Genomic DNA, 20,719 nt, shown 5'->3' on the forward strand with positions numbered 1-20,719 from the left:
ACGATCGCATTCAGTAGACATGCGATTGGCGCGTGTGCACGAAGACCATACCGTGGTACGCTTTAATTGTATCTGAAGACAAGCTCGGTCTTGATGTCCATAGCAAAGCCACAGGCTGGTCGATCCATGCTGACAATTACAGCTTCGCCTTGCTACTGTTCTTCACGCTTTCATGATATCGGTCCCGCATCTCTCTTCTCAGCATCTTACCCGAGGGGGTTCTGGGAATCTGGAAAAGTCGTTAGCACTAGCAGCTCACGTTGGGTGAGTACTCACCGAATCCACAACCTCAATGCCACCAGTCAGCCACTTGTGTCGACTCAGACGTCCCTCGATCCACTGATGCAGCTTCTTTGAGACAGCCTCTTCCCCTTGCTTCTGGCCCTCAGTGGTGAGCACAATCCACGCCCGGACGAACAGAGAGCCATCGCCCCGGCCGTTATCAACGCCCGCTACGCACGCATCACGCACCAGACCTTCTGGATGGTCGAGTAGCGTATCTTCAACCTCCGTAGCAGCGACCTGGAGACCTTTGACTTTGATCATCTCCTTCAGGCGATCGAGATAGTGGATACGGTCACGCTCGTCGCGCATCACGAGATCGCCAGTGCGTAGCCAACCAGGCTCAGTGAAAATGTCCGCAGTAGCTTTCGGGTCCTTGAAGTATCCAGGGGTGACGACTGCTCCGCGCGCCCAGAGCTCGCCCTTCTCGCCTTTGGGCACATTGTTGAGTGTCTCAGGGTCTACAACCCGAGCTTGCATACCCGGTAGCAGATAACCGATCATGCCGGGTAGTGCAGGCTCCAATCCAAATATGCCATGCGCAGCCGGGCTCGCGATACTGGCTGCTTCGCTCAGACCATAGCCACTTGGCACCGGCATCCCCACACCTTGAGGCAGCTTCTTGGCCAGTTGGTATGCGACATCTGGTGGCAGATATGCAGCGCCGCTCGACGCGCCGATCACAGAGCTCAGGTCGTACTTCTCAGTCAATGGGCTCTGGGCGAGTTGGCGAACTAGAGGTGGTACTAGTGGAAGATGTGTGATCTTGTACTTTTGTATGCTTTTCAAAGCAAGCTCAAGGTTCCATTTCGGCAGCATGATACTCGTCTGCTTGATCATATTGACGCGAAGGATCCAGATGATCATACCGTATGAGTGGTACATTGGTATGACGCCCAGCATAGTAACGGGTGTCAACGGTTCGTCTCCTGCAAAGCGCGCGGCCTGCGTGGCAGTGATAAGCGTCTGTATTCCCGAGTGGTAACCGTTACTGTGTGTGATCATCATTGCCTTTGGTAGACCCGAAGTTCCTGAAGACTGGAATAGATATGCCATTCGGTTTCCCCCAAGCAGCTTCCGCGGCTGCTCCGGCAGCTTTGAACCCTCCCTCACGAGCGACTCGATCGTACGATATCCCGACACGGTATCTAGTTGAGAATTGTCGCTAAGCACGATGACTTTGTTGGGATTCAACTTGAGCTTGAGTGGCAAATCATCGAATTCACCGGTTCCTAGCTTGAGCGCCTCTCTCAAGACTGGAAGTAGTGTCTCATGGCACATGATGCTGGTAATTTGCATCTTCCTGAGCACCCACCAAAGCTCATACGGTGTACATGCCGGACTGATACCCCCGAAGACCAATTCTGATCGAAAGCATGCGTGCGCTACCATCGGATAATGCAGGTGGTTTCGCGAGAATAGCGCTAGGATCTCGCCATCTTCCTTGTCGTCTATGGGACTCTTGTCTAAACCCAATGGATTTGGTCCGTCATACCGGAAGACACGCGCCAATGCACATACTCGAGCATAGAAGCTGTGGAGTGTGACGACCTCTTCTGTTATAGCATTGATGAATAGAGGGTAATCTTCGGGTAATGGATTGTTCGGCGGAAAGCAGAGTTCGTGAATGTTGAGATCATCCGGTGTCGGTGGAAAGGGTCCAAATGGCGACGAGAATACAGCCTCATCGTGAGGTCGATACGTGTCTTTGGCAGGATCGGGAGCGTCAGGGCCTAGGTATCTGGACCAGTGAGGTTTGAAGATGCCGTATGTCATATCGAGATTCCAATGAAAAGGTTTTGCAGAGTATTAATGATTTCCTGCAAGATATCGACACATGGGCGCGACTACGCAAAAGTGTCCCGCCAATGTTGCGTTTCTGTGGCCCTTATGGGCTTCCGAGGTGTACTGCGCGCCCCGCGTTCTCTCCACATTTGATCCTGACGTCGCGTACGCGAGTAAGCCCAGAAACGCCCCATTATAGCCTTTCACGTGGGGCAATGCCGTGTGATGAACTGAAAGGAATGCTCTGATGTAGGGTGTTGGTTTCTTGAGGAATGAAATGACCGGAGACCGAAATGGCAGGCGGCGCTGCTGCGGTGGAACCACTCCCGTGGAGTCATTCTCTCTTCAACTTTCGTGACAGCAGCAGTCAACATCACAACCCCAGGCGCATACCACACAGTCCAACGATATTCCGACAACGCAGTAGCCTGTCGCGTAATGCAGTCATCTCTGGAAAGGTCCAATGTGAGCTGGCATTAGACGCGTGACTTGCTTAGCCCTGTTGCTGTCTGCAGCTGTCGGACCCAACTTCACGTCTAGCCCAAATTGGATATTGCACGTTTCAGCTGACGGCGCGCCAAATTCGAGGATTCAGCCAACGCGATATCCCTACGACTTCTTGACGCGTCTTGATCTACTCGATCAAGACTGCAGAGAGATTATGGACCGCCTGGCATATCTGTTAGCTCTCCACACCCGCATACAGGCGCGCGGGTGTACATAGCTGGAAACCTCGCGTATGTACGAGCCCCCTGATGCAACTAGAGATCGTCGCGCTTGAGTCTCAGCCTTCTCAGCCCTCAGCCCCCAACATCGCCTTGCAGCCTGCCCATCTATAAATTCATCTCGCCACCCGCTCTGGCATGGTTGCGCGTTGTCAGTGTCCATAGCGATCATGTCTACTTACTCCGACAACAGCAATGGCAAGCCGTCCAAGAGAGGCACGATTCCCGCACTTTGGTCTGCGAAACATATTCCGCACAGCGCAGATTTTCCGGATCCATATGAATTAATTGGAGATGCATACGAGAGGATACCAGTCGCAGACGAGTGGGAATTACCGGACCCGTAAGTTCACAGCATTGATATAGTCCTCCAGGTCAAGACTCAAGCAATGCAGCAACAGCAAGAGCCGGCCATATTTGGCGCACATCAAATCGCTGTCAACTTCGTGGAGGACGTTACGACATCTAGCGGACTGGATGCAGGTTAGCACTACCCCACTACGCTGGAATGAGATCAAAGAGAACCCAGAGGAACGCGAAAATCGTGCGAATAAGACAAACGTCACCTTTGTCGAGTATCGTCCTGCCACTGCACCAAAAGCTACAGCGATTAAATCGCCTGCTATGCTTCAAGAAACTCTTCAAGCTCTGTCGCTTGAGCATACGAAAGAACCTCCCCTGCGCCTCTTCATAGTAGAAGACCTGTCTCGACAAGTCATTGAGCTGCTGGGAGCGCGTTTCGATATAGATCCATTGTTCTTTCGAGAGCAGATCGATGACTACGTGTGGCACAATACTCGTGACCCATGGGCGTCACCACCCAGCCTAGTCTCAAGCATGAGGCATCGGCCCTGGTTCAAGATGCGCAATATGAGGTTACGATACCACAAGACAGAAGAGGACTACTTCAACTCGAGGCTGGAAGCAAACTCTTGGAACGTGCTCAGACGGCCTGACAACGATGAGAACCATTGGCACTACCAAGATGGAAAGGGAGCAGTCGTGTCCATCATGCGTACGCGTACCTCGATGTGGATCGGCAAGGACAAGAAGTGTGGTAATGGAACCGTCGGTATCGTCTTGCTAGATCCAACTGTTAGCCAAGGCCGGCCACTCTGTAAGTACTAGCAACACGACAGTAGCTGAAGTACCGAGTTGCCTTACTGACACTGTAAAGGGTATGATCGTAGTAATTGGTTGCCAACACCCAAGATGGACACCAAAATCTACCCATCAATCAAGTCTTCAGTATCCTGGTTTGAAGACATTGTTCAAATGACGACTGCCTTTCCTTGGTTTGAGCGGAAAGAGGGAAACGAAATTAACGCGCAAGTCCTCGCCAAACCCACCATATACACCATCTGCGCAGAGTGGCTCATAGTGTGCGACTATGTAAGAGCTCGTCTCAGCCAGATAGAGTGGGAACTCGAGATGCCACGCCTCTTCCGCTCGAAAGGTGATGCCATTGATACTTCGCTCAAGCGTCTGCATACCTGGCGTCGGCAGATCCCTGTGTTTCGGGAGATGATAACGGAAACGTTGGAACATGCGCTTCCGGCTGCAGCGCGGCTTACTACCTCGTCTACTCAGTCCTCCGCTGCGCCCACATCACCTCTTTCCGTACGCTCGCTCTTTTCCGACAACCTGACCATAAATTACGATAACGTCGATGGGTTCGAGGACATAGTGCCTGACTTCAAACGCGTCCTTGCCGCTGTCAATGAATTGCAGGAGCGAGTCGACCGCCTGACTAGTATTGTTACATCGGAAATATCCATCGAAGATTCGCGCCGCGGGCTCGAGGAGAACCATAACATGGCGAGGATAACATGGCTAGCGACCATCTTCATCCCATTGACGTTCATATCCGGGCTGTATAGCATGAACGAGAGTGTTTCAGCATTGAAGACGACGTATGGTTGGTACTTCCTAACAGCCGTGCCATTCACGTTGATCGTCATGGCAATCGGCTGGGTGGCTGGAGGCGGCAGTCTGACACCGTGGAAGAAGAATACTACGAAGCAAAAGGGCATGATTGGGGGAAGAGACAACAAGAAAGCCAAGTGACTCAGTGTCACAATGTCTTAGGCGGTAGATTTCTCTACGTTCAGACGACGTACTAATGTAGTGTTCCTATCAGCTCCCACCATGGACCACCACCAAGGCTTAGTTTGGCTACCATGTCCTCCCGACTACAACGTGAATCTGAAACTAGGGTGCTGATGGCCAAGTCTATCCGCATCCGCTCGCAGCAGTCTATCGTCCCGTTCACCTCTCTCTCGCTTTCTGTTCTCCCAGCCTAGGTACCAGCACTGTATGGCGGCGAGTACGATCGTTACTACCAATGCACCAAGGCTTACAGAATGGCCTAGAACATATTTCGGCGCATCGCGCTGAAGATAGATGAACGTGCCAATGAATGCAGAGCAGTTCGCTATGCTGATTACCATACCGATTCCGACTGCGCGGACATAGTGAGGCGCAAGATTGTTGGACGCCCATCCCTGATGACGGATGAGTAAAGTAAGCATTTCGATGAGCAGGCGAAGCTTACCATGAGCATGGGCGAACCCTGGAAGACACCGATCGCGACCAGGAACGTCCCGGCGTACCGCACGGCATTCGTCGTCGCCACTATCAACATAACGTAACCGCATATCCCTATCACGCAGCCTCCTATGATGAAACAACAGCGATTCTTCAACTTGTCGGAGGCGTACGCCGTGCCAATGACTGTGATGAAAGCAGCCATGTTAGGTGGTACCGTGAAGAGCTGCGCGGTGGTGCTTTGATAGCCCATGCCGGCAATGATACTAGGAAGGAACAGCGAGAAGCTCTGTCAAGCTTTAGTATAGTCTCTGGCGTTTGAGATCCAAAAAAGCTTACATAGAGCGGCACCAACAAGAAGAACCAGATGAAAGCAGAAAGGTACGTCTGCGGGGCTTTGAGTGCCATCTTGACCCAATACCAACTGAACTTTTCATCGTCGACATCGACTTCGGTGGATCCTCCTGCATCAAGCCTCATGCGTCGCAATGCCCACTCCTTTTCTTCATCACTCAAAAATCCTGCTGCGGCAGGGGTATCCGGCATGAAAAAGAAGCATACGATGCCGAACACGACAGTGATTGCGCCCTCGACTGAGATCATGTCAGCGCAACACCTCCACAACGTGAAACATTAGCGAGAACTTACTAAAGAAGATCCAGGGCCATCTTCGATACCCCCCAACCTCAATGGTTGCCAGTCCCGAAGCGAGCAATCCACCAAAAGCCCCAGATAGAGGCGCGGCGCAATAAAAGAGACCGCTTCTCAGCAGCATCTCGCCTCGCCTGTAGAACATGGCAAGGTAGATGATCACGCCACCGAGAATGCCTCCTTCACATAATCCCAGCAACAGTCTACATGCCACCAGCCCAGCAAATGACTGCACGAAGCCCATGAACGTACACACTAGACCCCATGCCGTGATCAGAGCTGGTAGATATATCCCGGCGCGCAAACGCTTGACGAGTAGGTTAGACGGTACGTCGACCAGGATGTACGGGATGTAGAAGACGAGGAGGGCGATGTTAAACCGTGTACCAGTTGTGATGGAAAGTTCGTCAGACAGGCCGGCTATTCTTGCGTTGCCGATGTTGCTGCGGTCTATGAACGAGAAGAGCCTAGAATTCTTACTCAGCATACGCCGTGAACAGTGTGGAGGAGCAAAGTACCATATCCCGAACAACCAAGGCAGAATACGGAGGTCGAACTTTCGATTCAGACGCTTATCCAGGGCTTGATCGATCGTCTCATCGATTGTGATCGCCTTTTCGATGCGTTCAGTGTCTGTTGCCTTGGGCTTATCCATTGTGGCTGGTTAGCAGACTAGTCACAGTAGAACGCGCTTTCACGGCAGCAACAGGAGAAGAATGCGAACAGAAAATGGAATACAGATTAACAACACCGAAGGATCTAGCTAGTGTAACGCCCACGTCCAAGCAACTGTACATCTTCCCGAACCAATGTTCATAGGCTAAAGTCTCTCCACATTGCGGGGAAGTTTCGAAGGATCACCAATGCTGCGGGGACATCTCCAAGGAGCATGCCGAGCTATGGAGAAAGGCTTGTCGGCCAGTGAGCTTCTCGCCAAATGTCTTGTGCAAGGGCGATGTGACGGATAATGTTTCCCCGAGCAATGCGAATGAGGAGAGAAGCTGCGCGGCTGGTAAGCGAGATGTCAAGAGATGTGGCTGACGATGACCCGACACACGTGCCGGTAGCGCGCCGTTGCCGCCACCTATTTCGTCATGAACGCCCAAAATCCTCTAGCCAGAATAATGCTCGGCAAATCAACAACACGGTAGAAAATCTCTCCAACTATAGCAACCAGCGGTGCGCAGACCAAGAAGCAGACAAAAGTGCTCAGAGAACCGTTCATGCCGGCGTCGGCCATGTGCGTGTATAACTTGATACCGGCGGTGTAGATGAGTATAGATTGGACGAGGAAGTAGCCTGGGATGTGTAAGTAATTGTTCCATGACTTTGTCGAAGAGTTGCGACTTACTAAAGCTCCTCTTGCCTAGCGAAACGAAGAAGCCTCCGCGAAGGATAGCCCGGGGCAATTCGAACGTCTCAACCAGAAGCATCGACCCAAGGATGATGAGGTAGTTGTCGACCCTCGCCATCGGCTGGTCTAGATCTACGTTCTCGTTCAAGAATCCGTCATCGTACAGCGCGGTGTGACCCCATAGCTCATTGTCGCGCATGTCTGGTTTTCCGGAGATGAAGGCGAACTGCAGCACAACACCGGTAAGGACCATCGCAGCGTAAAGTGGCCAGACTGGGATACCGAAGTTGCCGATCTTGAATCCTCGTTGGGACCGGGCCTTGAAGTCCATGTTGAGGACCGCATCAGCAATGATGAGGCCAGTAACGCTGTACCAGGCCCAGCTCTGTACCCAGAACGCTGCTACGATGAAAGCTAGCATGGCCTTTACTCGCCATGAGGTGCGTGTATTCGGAACAATGACCATGGTGATGTAGACGGTATAACTTTGCTGGAAGAGCACGGACACTATCCAAAGCGTACCAGATGGGAAGACATCGTTGGCGGCCTGACTAGCGTAACGCTTGTTGACCCAGAAGATCTCAAAAAGGGAGTTGAAGTAAATCAAGAAGTTCTGGATCCGCGTCGGTGCGATGGTGGAGATGTTGCCAGTAGAGGCCAAGAAGTCGGAGATGTAGTCGGTCGAGGTTGTGCTGAATGCCGCTGCCGCAAAAGAGTAGGCGATGAAAGTCGGAATCCATAGTCTGATGCCACGACGGAAGACACTGGATGCGCCGACCTCACGCGTCTTGTTGGCGAGGTAAGGCAAGCAGATAGTTCGTGCGGAGAGGAAGATGATCCATGAGTAGATCAATGCCTCGTTGGCGAAGATTACTGAAAATGACTTTCGAAGTGCGACCTGGTACGCCGGGCCATCAACATTCTTCGAGTCTGGAAGGGCGGCTGGAAGAAAGGTCTGGAAGAACACGTAGAGGAATGATTGGAATACAAACAGGCCACGAAGCCCAATGAGGTAGTTCTGGTCAGCCGACAGGGTTGTCGTTCCTTGCTCGGTTGACGACGAGGGGAAGACAGCCTTGAGCTTGGATGAAAGGGTAGGCTCCATTGTTGCAGACATCTTGTTCGATACCGCGATAAAGATGAGAATCTCGGTGATAAAGAGGAAGAGTAGCTTACAAGCAAGGCAATTTACCCTCGACTTCTGATTCCACACAGACAACAAAACCAGCACGACCCTTGGCGACTACTTGCGGCAGTGGCACCACGTCCCGTACCAAAGACCCCCCGTGGGAGACCCGAGATCAGCACCTTGGCCACCAGAACGACCACGTACCTGAAGGCGACTTTTCTTTCCGTGACTAGCACAGCATCTGCCTACCGAGCACGGGAAGCGTTGAGCTTAGTTGCAACGCAAGCTTCCGAGCACAATTCAGGCGCATGCATGCCAAGGGTCAGCTATGCTTTTTGTGGCGTTCTCTACGTCCCGCTGAGCAGTTGTTCGATAAGCGTTGACCCTAGTTGAGGCTGGCAGCGGGTAACTTTGGCGGCATACAATAGTTCGCATTTCTGGCATCCGGACCACTTACACGAAGCGGGCGGCTGTTGATCGTTATCTTGATCTCGGATGTTGAAATGTCGGCCTGCCGACTTGTAACGTTGCCGTCTTCATCATACACATCCCAGACGCACGTCGTGACGTGCTCGATGAAAAGCACCCTGATCCCTCAACACCCAGGTACCGCCGGGCAACGGCCTTCCTCAGAACCTTCCACGTGTGGCGCATGGGGCAGCCCTACTTGGGCATCTACACCTGTCAGTGACCGCCATGTCAACTGCGGCCGTCCGTGCACGTTGATTTTCATACCGAACATCCGTGCGATAGGCCACGAAGGGTCGTGAAATCCGCACGTTTTCCAAAATCCGAGGGGCTGACTCGTGTGCTCACACCAAAAAAGGAAGGTCCGCGTCCCGGAGAGCAAAAGCCAGCTGAGACAGATTCTACTCACCGAAGATAACGCCGTGTCGAATTTTTCTAGCAAGTTTGCGGATGGTTCCGCCGGCCTACGATGCTGTGCTACCCGCCAGGTGTAGTGTGGTAGGTAGCATCCCACGCGGCCTAGGGAACGCACACTTGCGAAGTGGATCTACGCGCTAGCGAGCGCGTGTCGATCGCCCGCATAGTCGACTTGTAATGTCCCGGCCACCCCTGGTGCTGTTGATTATTTCCTTTTTCATGTCGCTAGGCCGATGCTTTCTGGCAACGCATCAGGGTGCAGGGTCCGTTTCAGTAAAGCGCTGCCCTTCGGCCCTGCTTCATGCTAGGATTTTACTTATCTCTGAGTTTACCTTCCGTGATAGACTGTGCGTGACAGATCGGAAATCGTATCGCCGACGTGAGTCGCCCGGGATAAGGCTGATGCTCTGCATTCCGCTGTGATGCCGCGCGTTATCTCATAGATCGAGTTTCACATGTTGACCACTCAGGAGCCAGGACAACAGAGTCAATCGATGAATGATCATTGGTAAATGAGAAGAGCGCATCATCTCTCGAAGAACCTTATTTGCGACAACGGTCATCGTGTCAAAATGTGCAGAAATAGTATGTAGTAATAGTAATTATGATGTAATTAATCGTGTATTATATACTGATGCGTGACTCATGAAAGCCTCAGCCGCCATTAATGGCTTGCGGGCTTCATCCCGAACTAAACGAGAGCATCCAAAGCCTTGTGCCCCTTCCCTATGATATTGACAAAAAAGAAAATTAAGAAGATAATATGATATGGTATGACCCTACTTCCTGGCTGTTGGGTTCCAGGAGCTGTACTTGACAAGCTGGCGAGCGTGGCCGTAAAGACCGATTGTGGCGTTGAGAACCAGGTAAAACGGGTACAGAACCGAGAAGAGAATGATCATCCTTCTGGAGATGTACTCGGATTTGACCTGGTTGGTGATCCAAAGAGTAGCAATCAAGCAGACAATACTGTGACACGACACCGTTAGCGAAGTACAAGATTACGTCGAGGGCTGTACGAACCTGATAATGAAAAGCCACTGTGATACGGGGTACTGGAAATAGACCAGCTTCCAGAGCTCCTCCCCGGACGTCGGGAACTTGACGATAACGAATGATGCGACTAAACACGTGTACTGTGTGACGAGATAGTACGAGGACTCGCGGATGAGTAATAGCGACAAAACACCGAAGCGGGCAGTGAAGCTGCGCTTGGCATGCTCTTCGTGCAACGGATCCTTGACGCCATTCCAAACCATCTTCATGTGTCGCATACTCGCTTGAGCCCAGCCCTGAGCCCACCGGAGACGTTGCTTCCAGAATGCGCTGAAGGTTGTGGGGGCCAACTCGTAGGAAGTTACATTGAGATCATGAACGGTCTTGGCACCTTTGGAGAATGCGCGAAGTGCAGAGTCGATGTCTTCAGTAAGCATTGTGTCGTCCATCTTCAGATTGCGAAGAAGCGATGTGCGCCAATAACCGTTGGATCCACAGAAGAGACCGAATCCCCACATAGTAGAACGACCGGGATGAGAGACAGCGTAAATCTTGTCGAACTCGACTGCGATCATGTTGGTCATGAAGCTGTCGTCGGAGTTGAAGATGATGCAGCGGCCTTGGACGATGTCGACATCCTTCTCGGCAACGAATCGCTCAGCGGCCCATCGTGGTGAGTTGGGGTGAGGGTAGTGGTCGCAATCGTAGATGGCGATGATGTCAGATCCAGTGTCCAGCGTGAAGTAGTAGTTGAGGTTGTCTGCCTTGGAAGTCGAGTTGGGTACCTTGATGACCCTTGCATGGGGGAAGCGCATAGGGAGTTGGTGCAGCTCAGTCTCCAATGGCTCGATTGGCTTGGGGGTGTTGTAGAGGATGACGATACGGATCTTGTCAGAGGGGTAATCGAGCTGTTCAAGCGCGTAAAGAGCGCGGTCCATGATGATGTCCTGCTCATTGGGTAGGTAGGCGACGATGAGAAGATCGAGGATGGGTAGCTTGTGGTGTGGCGTGGGGAACAGCCACTGCTTCTCCTGCGCTTGCGTGACGATTGCTCTTGCCTCGCGGCAGGGCGTGATACTGAAGAAGGCCTCCAAGACAGTTGTGCCGGCAATGTAAAAGTTGGTGCACATGTATATGAACCAGAAGATGGCAATCAGCCCGTTGCTGCAGTACATGTAGAGGCATACCGAGAAGACGTAGTAGGAGGCGACCAGACCGAAGGGCGTCCACTCAGAGATCCAGGAAGATGTCCGACCGATTGCCTCAGTAGCGATGGAAGGATTTTTGGCGACCGACTTCTCGTTGGCCGTAGGAGAAGTGACCTCCCCGACCTCAATTACGCAGTCCTTCGTGGTGTCAGACATCTTGAAACGAGTGTATGATGTGACAGTAACGATGGAAGAGGTAGTCAAAGCGAATGGTGACTATGATGGAGGGGGTGAGACTACTGACAAGGAGCGGATACAGAACATATATTCGGCCCTTGATTGCACAATTGCTTAGTGCGTATGGTAAACACCGTAGCCGACACGCAGCGACTGTAGAAGGGGCAAAACCGCCGAAGGGTTCATGTCGAAACCGTGATTACCGCCCGTGGGAGCTGGTCTCCATGCAAGCTTCGTGCTCAACTGAGATCAGCATTACCTAGCATCAACAGCGCCAAGTTGTGATAATGAGATTGGAGTGGGTCGGCCTGCACGTTGGCCATGTCGACCCCGGTACAGCTCTACAGGTCGGGAATGGTGAATATGCCAAGTCACATGTCAAACCCACGTCCACAAGTCTGGCGGGCCAACCAGGTGCTTTTTACCAGTTGACCGCAGTTTGGTCAGCGTCAACGAACATGCAGAATCGGGCGGGTTGGGGAAGGAACATCGGAGGGACACACGCCAGCCGCTATCTGGCGGTGCATTTTTCTGGCATCCGGTGTCCACGGTGCCACTGAGCCTGCAGAAGCTGAGAGACGGGACACTGCACTGGGTATTGACACGACAATGGGTTCCCGCTGCGGCGTGCTGAGCGCATGAAGCACGGCTGGGACTGGCAGTGTGATGCGGACCCTTGTCGCCTTCCGGAAACGGCTGATATCGGTCGATGCTGGCAACGAAGATCAATGATCGAAACTGGGATGGTGATGAAGTTTCGTCGGGTTTGTTGAGGCAGAACGAGCGCGGGATGCATTGGGAGGAAACGTCTGTGCTAGCGTCGATGCACGGGCAGGAGTGCGGCGCACGTTTCCGACCCACCGACAGCGCGGGCACGGCATCTTCCTCAACCTTCTCGTCTGCACGTCCTACGGCGGCTAGTTAGCCCCATGCCACGACGTCCATTCTGCTTGCTATCAAGTACGGGCCTGCCAAGCAAAGCTTGCATACCTTTTTTGGCCTTGTTGCAGGGCCGCGCGCTCCCCGCTGAGGCAACGCTCCGATCATGACCCTCATGAAGCAGGCTAAGACTTTGTCCAAGATAGGGGACTTTGCAACGCCGTCAACCTGATGCCAATGCTGATCGGAGAAGCAAGGCGGCTCCTCCCCGTCCGGAGAGCAGTGTTGCAAGCTTAGGCCGGGGTCTTTACACAGGCCTTGCACAGCTAGCTGCATGCATATGTCGCAGACAAATACTGCCTTTCTGACTTGAGCAGCGGATCTGTCCCTGTTTCTGTTCAGTCACTCTCTCTCATCAGCATGTTTTCCTCTCATTTGCTCGGTCTTGCCCTTGTGCATATCTTGCCTGCGCTTGCGGATGTCACGCGTGGGCAGGACAATTGTACCTGCGGTTTCTACGACACCCAGACATCAGAGCTCTTTACCGACTCCATCATCGTCTACTTCAACGAGACTACCCAATTACCGATCGACTTCATCGCCGAAGACTTTGCTCAGAAGTATGCAAAGGATTGGGTCCGTCTGCCGTGAATATGCCTCAAAGCCAGTAGCTAATGCTTCCCAGAATGCCGTCTATCGCGAAGGCGCCTCTCCCGACAATCTCAGATTCAACAACGACTCTCTTCAGCTTGTTGTGGAACCTTCGACTGCCGAGCATCTCGTTCGAGGTGCTAGTCTGCGGACGAAGCGACGCGACATCCAGCATGGCTCTTTCCGCACTCTACTCAAGTCTGCAGACATGGATTCTGCGGGCACGGCGGCGTCCATGATGTGGAAGTACAATGAGACCGAGATCACCGAGCTCAGTGTCATGAACATGAACAACCGACGAGACCCATGGGTGGGTACCTTTGTCAACAACGAATTCACTACCCGTAACCTCGGAATGAACTACAGCCAGCTTCTCAACAGCACGGCTGCGAACCGCAACTATACTACCCTTGGTGGTGGCCTCAGCAATGGCAGCATCAACCCATGGGAGTTCACCGAGTACAGGATCGATTGGACTGCAGACTACATCAACTTCTACATCGGTGGCAACCTCACTAGGCAGGTCCTACAGAAGAATAACGGTGGCATGCCTTCTGTTCCCTCGGCCATGTTCTTCAAGCATTGGTCAACCGGTAACCGCTACTCCATGCGTGGCCCACCTGAACGCACAGAGTCTGTTGCCGAAGTTGGCTGGATCCGCATGTTCTTCAACTCGTCTACAATGAGCGTAGATGCTCGCGAGGATTTCGTCGCGAGGTGCCCGTTGACTGATGCGTGCTCGATGGACGACATTGAACTCCGTGGTTCCACACCATATGGTGATGACGCAACAGAAAAATGGGAGCAGTACAAAGGCAAAGACATCAGGCGCATGCCGGCACTCTGGCTCTCCGTATCATGCATCATATTCTCGACCGTCCTTATCATCCACGCCCTCATCCGACGTCTCGCTCCCAAGCTCAAGAGTGAAGCCCCGAAACCTACCCCAGCTTCCTCCACGGAGCCAAAAGAGTCCGAAGACGAAAAGAAGAATCCATTCAGCGACAGCACCTTCACAGTGGCTTCGCACGAGATCTTCTCTCGTGGTGGTGCCGACCAGAAAACTCCCTCCGCTTCCGAAAAGCGCAACTCAGACGACGACGACATGGCGATCGAGAGACTCCCCGGTACCTCGACTCTCGGTGGCTCTACACCCAAGGATGGTCTCTCCAGACCTAACTCGGTATTCTTCGATAGCCGTGGGCCAACTCCTTTCAACAGCAACTTCAACACTACGCGCGAGGATCTCTACGTACCTATGCCACCGATGCCAGGAACGGCAGTGTCGAGGGGAGGCGACTCTATGTTGACTATGGTCGATCCTCACGCATCGATGATGACTCCAGGAACTCCAGGCACAGCCATCTCAAGAGATCGCAACTCCATGCTCACTTTGATGGACCCGCGCGCCACCATGACCCCATCCGTTCCCATGATCGCTCCCCATGACAAGATCACAATGGAGACCGTCACCGAGTCCGCCCTACCAGCTCCTCGTATGCGCCCCCAGCCTCTGCCTCAGCGACAACGTATCGACCATCTTGCTGGTCTGACGGCGCTCTGCTCTCTCGTGGTCACCCTGATGCATTTTGGTCTTACCTTCGTCCCTGCCATCGTCACACCTGGTGCAGATGCACACAACGCATCTGAGCCATGGGCCCAGAGAATTATCGGTCCGTTCCTGCTCAATCAGATGTGGCTTGGTGTCTTCTTCACAACCTCCGTCCGTTTCTTGACAGCACCTTATCTGCGCAAGGGCAAGATGGATGAGATCGCTAAGGCAGCCGTACGCCGAACACCCCGTCTTATGATTCCTGTCGCTTCTATGGCCCTACTGGAGTACTTCTTCATCGACGTTGGCGCGACCAAGTTCTTACAATACATTCCTTCCCTGACCTGGTCGACCTGGCCCTACGTGAGCCGCTACAACAACTTCGGCCAGTACATCTCTGAAGTTCTCGAACTCATGTTCCTTGTCCCCAACGCCGTCCCGCAAATCACTCTGCACTACTGCACCGGTGTCCTCTGGACCATCGCCGTGCAACTCCAAGGTTCCTGGCTCGTCCTTCTCGGTGCTGTCGTCGTCTACGAGATCAAGACACCATGGAAGCGCATGTGCTACTACGCCTTCTGCCTCATCAACCACTGGTACGCTCAGTCCTGGGGCACATACCTCTGGCTCGGTCTGCTCCTCACCGACCTCGACGTGACCTACAAGTGGAAAGCATTCCTGGCCACACGACCGGGAGCGTACTACGCCACCATCACCTTCTTCTGGGCCTGCGTTGGCGCCAGTTTCGCCGTCAACGTCATTCCTAACTGGGTCGACACGGACTTTAACTTCTCGACTGCGGAGCGCGGCATCCACCCCGATCCTGTAACTGGTGTAGCCATTCAGGAAACAGACCAGGCAGGCTACCCGCCATACTACACGCCGCGTCTCAACGGTGTGCTCTTCGCAGGCGGCATGCAAGCCATTGTCGAACTCTCCGCCGCGGTACAATGGGTCCTGTCCACGCCTCCTTTCCTCGTCCTCTTCCCCCACGTCTTCACCATCTACCTGCTCCACGGTCTCGTTTTCTGGACCTACGGATCCTGGCTCATGGTCGCACTAGCCGAGCGCGGCTTCAGCTACGGCATCAACGTAACCATTGTCGGCATAACATCCTACGGTGTGCTCTTCGCCTGCCTCCCCATCGTCACGCCCATCATCGAGGCCCTCGGTAAAGACATGACGGCCTTGGTGTGGATGACAGCAACCAAGAAGTCGCCACCGAGACGTCGCACACTGTTCCCCTTCCCGGAGGACCTCTTCACTGGCCGCGCTGTCAACGCCACTGCGGACGACAAGAAGGACGGCGGTGATGTGGAGAACGGCATGGGTAACCGTGTCTCTGATGGTAGCACCCTCAATGGAAGCACCCCGAGCAGCGGCCGCCCCAGCAACGACAAGGGCAAAGGTGTTTCCACGACGGTTATGGAGTACAAGTTGAAGGCGTTCTCTACCGACGAGGACAGGAAGGACACGCATCCTTCGGCGCGCATGAGCCACTTCTCAACAGACTGAGCACGGAAGCTCTGTTAGTCGACTGGGACATGCAATACCCAGAAAATGTTTAATGCTGGGTGGCGTTTATTTCGTGTTTTTTTATCGTACACAGTTGTGCTTTTCCTTTGCGGTCTTTTTCGTTGTAGCTATTAGTCTGGAATATCGATTTAGAAGTTCAAGAAATGTTCATGTCTCAACCTGATCAACTTGCATAGTGACATTGCCTAAGACTTCATATGAGGCGAGTCTTCGTTTGTCATGATCCATGCCAAGGATCAATGGGAATGCTGATGGTGGTGATCTATCATTGCTATTCAAAGGGTTATGACTGCTCTTTCGTGTCTGCGCCTTCCAGGCTCTAGCCAATTACAATCCAATACACAATACAACATAGAAGGGAAAGAACAGCATCGTCACAGCCATTACAAGGAAAGCAGCTTAGTTATGCTTACTCGACGATCTCCAGCTCGCCCGTCCTGTGCTTGGCAAAAGTGTCCTTGTGTTCGTGCCAGATGCGCATCAGCTCGTCGACGTATTGTTGATGTATCTCGTTGATGTAGTCGTTGTCTGGGTGCGTGTCCTGCATCACCCTGATCGGGCGGCCGACAACGATGTTGATGGGTCTCCGGTACGGCATCATGCCTACGTCGTAGTTGAAGACGCCCCTCGCGTGGAAGATGGGTACCGTAAAGCCCATGAACTTCTTGACGAGCATCTGGAACTTGTGTATGTAGGGATGCGAATCGGTATCGAGTTGGTCGTAGACGTCGTTTTCGCCGAAGGCGAGGACAGGGACGAGGTCGGCGCCGGTGCGTATGGCCATCTTGACAAAGCCCTTGCGGCGGTTGAGGACGAGCTTTATGGAACCGGGGCGCGCATCGAGGGATTCACGTGCGCCGCCTACGACGATGGTGATGGCGCGACCCATGCCTTCGTTGTTATAACCGCCTTTGGAGAGGATGTTTTCGCAGGACTCGCGAGATACGGAGGCCATGCCGAGACGAAGGGCGTATTCGCGGTAGATGGGGTAGCGGAAGTTGGAATCGAGGGTCAGCAGGGCGTTGGTGATGCCGGGGAAGAGCTGCGAAAAGCCAAGCGCTTCGGTTGCAAAGGCAGCGAAGGCGCCATGGGAGATGATGCCATGTGGGTGGTAGCCGAAGATGTACTTCCTAGTAGGCTCCAGCTCCTGGGAGCGATGTAGGCGGGCGGGGTAGTATGAAGCGAAGAGCGACCAGACGGGCAGACGGCGGAACCAGTCGCTGCGGAACGACAGCTCGCCCGACGTGCCCGCGTTGGAAAAGAGGACGTAGATGGTATACGGCAGGAGGATGGGCCAGAGCAGGGGTATGCTGCATAGGAAGAAGAAGATGGCAAGGCCGCCGACGATGCTGAGCGTGTGCATGAGGACGGCGAGGGTCTGGAGGCGGCGCTGGAGGGGAACGTTCATGGGCGCAAAGCGTATTCTGCGACGGTCAGCATGGTACGCCTAGAATGAGGAGCACAACTTACTTGCTCTGGGACCATCCCGCGCCAGCCTGGCGTCCTGTGGTGAGCTCCGAGTTTCTGCGCTTGAGGTCGGTTCTGCGGTCTGCTTTGGCGACCTGGAACTCCTGCTGCGGCTTCACACTCGTCAGCACGTCGCCATTGCCCTTGCCATTTCCATTCGTGTGTGCTCCGTTCATGTCTTTTTGTGCCTGCTCGCCCTGTTTGCGGCCGAGCGACCCGTGAGAGCCGCGCGATGAGACGCGACGATGGCCCTTCACTGTTGGACTCCGGGGCTCCTGACCCAGGCCTTCGAGCGATGTCTTGTCTTCTTCAGAGGGGACCTTGATGCCATTGGTCTTTACCTCGTTTGCCTTGCCCAGTATCTTCTTCCCGTGGTGTTCGGCGGTGCCGTCGGTGCCGTTGGCATGTGATTGTGGCTGCTGGGGCTCCAGGGCCTCTTCGGCGGCGTCGGCGTACGACTTGGGTGGCAGATGGTGCTCAGCCCGCTCTTCAGGCGCCGAGGGCTCGGGATTCAGCGACATGGCTAGCGATGGGCTGGGACGGGAGCAGTTGGGGGGAGATGCTTCGCAGGGTGGGTGCAATGGGCATGTTTTGGGTTTTGTTGGCGCGCATAGCGTGCGTTGGACCTTCCTGACATTCCGCGCGTGGAAATGACGTACCCAGGTGGCTGCGTGGTTCCTTCCACGGCCCGGCATCGCCAGGAAGCCGACAAACAGGAACATCAACAGCCACCTCTCAACATTTTGATCCATCAATTACAAAGTACCCGTGGACACGCCCCTGATAATCCGTCGCTTCCATTCAGGCTGCTCGACGTAGACAAATTACGCGATTCTCTATGACCCCGTCGTTCCTTCTCCATGCCAGCTGCTCGCTCCTACCTAGCCAGCACGCAAGGGTGTGGCGCATGCTCCACCGCGGCCTCAAAGCCTTCGACACCGCGTCTCACATGTTTGCCACTTCCTGATTCGTCAATATCAAGACATGCTCTTACTGCGTTGCCATGACGCTCTTTGCTTATGTGCAACTGAAGCGCAAAGATTATCTCTCTCCCGACTGACCGTTCGTGTTACTTCGTCCTTTTGGGAGCGAGACCTGAAACATGTCCTTCCAAGCTACAGCAGCACACTCGTCTCGCATCACCAAGCCAAGAAGAAAAAGTGCCGTCGCAGCACTGGGTCTCAAACGAACAACTTCATCACCATCAGCAGCGAGTTCAAAGAGGCGGTCGCTACCGAACGACACTACCACTCCCTTTGATGATGACGAGCAACTAGATGATACCGGTGTTATAGCCTCTCTTTCCGATGACCTAAACTTTCGCGATGTCCCGCAGTACATGGAGTACATCCGCAACAGGATGTTTAGCGACATGCCAGAGAAGGCCGGTATGAACTCGACCAGGATAGCAGAGGTTTTGAATTTTCGGAGAAGATTGCCACCGTTTGTCACGGTAGCGCATATCGATGCACTCAGCACCTCGTCAACGCGAATTGAGCGAGAAATCGCTGAGCTAGCGAGAGCAGGTATCCTGAGAAGGGTGACGATACCCAATCGGGGGGTTGGTGCTGCTGCAGTGGGTGATGGTATTGCTTCGGTGAGAGAGTGGCAGAACCTCGTGCAATCTCATGCTGAGCTACCTGAAGATCTGAAAGGTAATCGAATTCACCAACCACTATATCGTCTGTCACTAAAGTAGAATCAGAAAAATACACAACAGCCATGAACGCCAACCCGACATCTACATCCATCCCCGGCACAACCTTCACCTCTCCCCAGCTATCCGCCCTAGTAACCTTTGGCTTCCTCACCTCAGCCTCAAGCTACCCTTCCAACACCTCGCTTTTCGCCTCTCCAGGCGCCAGCTCACTCCTCGCCGTCTCCACATCCGGATCCCGCCACGCAGCCGGTTCTCTAGACGCCGTCGGCGGCACGCAAGCAACTCAGCACATCCACGGCGGCACTGCTTTATCTGGATCGCGCCCATCTGTAGCAGCACAGTACAATTTCTCCCTGCCTAACATGGGCACACACATTAAGCTGCTGGTCGATGCACGGAATCACCTACTCACTCTGCTGAAGAAGACAAAGCATAGAGAGATGCCACTTGATGTCCTGCGTGAGAGATGGGATGGTAATGTCGCGGCGCATGATATCAAAGCGGAGAGGAAGAAGTTGAGGGGCGAGTTTGCAGGCGTACTACCTGGGCGAACGAAGAGATGGAAGACATTCTACGGAATGAGGTTTGAGTGGGTCTTGGAGGAATGTCTAGGCGCTGGCTTAGTTGAACTCTTTGAGACCGGTAGCGTTGGTAGAGCTGTGCGAGCGATATCTTGACTTGCACTCGCTTTCTCATGTTGTTTCACAACCAGACCTGCTGCACGTCCAATCGTTATCAGCTCAGGTGGACTCAACGATCGACATCCCACATTCCTCAACGCGTACGATCCAACGTCGATCAGTATACTTGAAACATAAAGTGGGACTGATGACGCATACCAACACACCTTTAAGCGCAAGGGATGCCAGCATCAGTTTGGTCAATTATTCATTTCTTTGTATGATGCTGCACTAAACTGCTCTGCTATCTGCAATTTGTCTTGGTACATGTTTGATACCAAATGTGCTGACCTCCATCCTGCGTGATATGCTTCATAAACTCCTAACCCCTGCTGCACTGATGTAGCCTCATCGCGTGAGCATGACAATCTTGTTTCGTTCATTCATCGTGACCGTACGCCTGAACTCATGGAACATGAAATACGAGTTCGAGATAATCAGGTGAAAACGCCATACAGTCCACGTCGTGGAATGCAATCTGCCCAAGTCCGCAGAGAAAGACGTTGGTAGAACGATCGCAGTGCATGCTTCCAGTAGTGATAGTTGCACATGACG

The 20,719-nt window shown here is 53.4% G+C and overlaps 8 protein-coding genes across 8 annotated transcripts; 3 read left to right on the forward strand and 5 right to left on the reverse strand.

The window, feature by feature from the left end:
* Positions 1 to 136: 136 nt before the first annotated feature.
* J4E93_007316 (uncharacterized protein) lies at positions 137 to 2,058 on the reverse strand (the record flags this gene model as incomplete). Its single annotated transcript, XM_049345226.1, has 2 exons — positions 137 to 229; positions 277 to 2,058. The coding sequence occupies 2 exons, from the start codon at positions 2,056 to 2,058 to the stop codon at positions 137 to 139; spliced, it is 1,875 nt and encodes a 624-aa protein (XP_049197456.1).
* Positions 2,059 to 2,962: 904 nt separating this feature from the next.
* J4E93_007317 (uncharacterized protein) lies at positions 2,963 to 4,859 on the forward strand (the record flags this gene model as incomplete). Its single annotated transcript, XM_049345227.1, has 3 exons — positions 2,963 to 3,135; positions 3,188 to 3,909; positions 3,970 to 4,859. The coding sequence occupies 3 exons, from the start codon at positions 2,963 to 2,965 to the stop codon at positions 4,857 to 4,859; spliced, it is 1,785 nt and encodes a 594-aa protein (XP_049197457.1).
* Positions 4,860 to 4,984: 125 nt separating this feature from the next.
* J4E93_007318 (uncharacterized protein) lies at positions 4,985 to 6,645 on the reverse strand (the record flags this gene model as incomplete). Its single annotated transcript, XM_049345228.1, has 5 exons — positions 4,985 to 5,104; positions 5,153 to 5,296; positions 5,347 to 5,628; positions 5,679 to 5,932; positions 6,297 to 6,645. The coding sequence occupies 5 exons, from the start codon at positions 6,643 to 6,645 to the stop codon at positions 4,985 to 4,987; spliced, it is 1,149 nt and encodes a 382-aa protein (XP_049197458.1).
* Positions 6,646 to 7,074: 429 nt separating this feature from the next.
* On the reverse strand, positions 7,075 to 8,449 carry J4E93_007319 (uncharacterized protein; the record flags this gene model as incomplete). The annotated part of the gene is made up of 2 exons (XM_049345229.1): positions 7,075 to 7,289; positions 7,342 to 8,449. The coding sequence occupies 2 exons, from the start codon at positions 8,447 to 8,449 to the stop codon at positions 7,075 to 7,077; spliced, it is 1,323 nt and encodes a 440-aa protein (XP_049197459.1).
* A 1,688-nt stretch (positions 8,450 to 10,137) lies between these two features.
* J4E93_007320 (uncharacterized protein) lies at positions 10,138 to 11,718 on the reverse strand (the record flags this gene model as incomplete). Its single annotated transcript, XM_049345230.1, has 2 exons — positions 10,138 to 10,327; positions 10,382 to 11,718. The coding sequence occupies 2 exons, from the start codon at positions 11,716 to 11,718 to the stop codon at positions 10,138 to 10,140; spliced, it is 1,527 nt and encodes a 508-aa protein (XP_049197460.1).
* A 1,320-nt stretch (positions 11,719 to 13,038) lies between these two features.
* Positions 13,039 to 16,336, forward strand: J4E93_007321 (uncharacterized protein; the record flags this gene model as incomplete). The annotated part of the gene is made up of 2 exons (XM_049345231.1): positions 13,039 to 13,254; positions 13,304 to 16,336. 2 exons carry the CDS (start codon positions 13,039 to 13,041, stop codon positions 16,334 to 16,336), a joined length of 3,249 nt encoding a protein of 1,082 aa, XP_049197461.1.
* Positions 16,337 to 16,766: 430 nt separating this feature from the next.
* On the reverse strand, positions 16,767 to 18,345 carry J4E93_007322 (uncharacterized protein; the record flags this gene model as incomplete). The annotated part of the gene is made up of 2 exons (XM_049345232.1): positions 16,767 to 17,781; positions 17,828 to 18,345. 2 exons carry the CDS (start codon positions 18,343 to 18,345, stop codon positions 16,767 to 16,769), a joined length of 1,533 nt encoding a protein of 510 aa, XP_049197462.1.
* Positions 18,346 to 18,926: 581 nt separating this feature from the next.
* Positions 18,927 to 20,161, forward strand: J4E93_007323 (uncharacterized protein; the record flags this gene model as incomplete). The annotated part of the gene is made up of 2 exons (XM_049345233.1): positions 18,927 to 19,479; positions 19,530 to 20,161. 2 exons carry the CDS (start codon positions 18,927 to 18,929, stop codon positions 20,159 to 20,161), a joined length of 1,185 nt encoding a protein of 394 aa, XP_049197463.1.
* Between the last annotated feature and the right edge of the window lie 558 nt (positions 20,162 to 20,719).

Source organism: Alternaria ventricosa, assembly GCF_023758065.1.
Source record: "Alternaria ventricosa strain BMP 2768 chromosome Unknown scaffold_13, whole genome shotgun sequence".
Taxonomy (NCBI): domain Eukaryota; kingdom Fungi; phylum Ascomycota; class Dothideomycetes; order Pleosporales; family Pleosporaceae; genus Alternaria; species Alternaria ventricosa.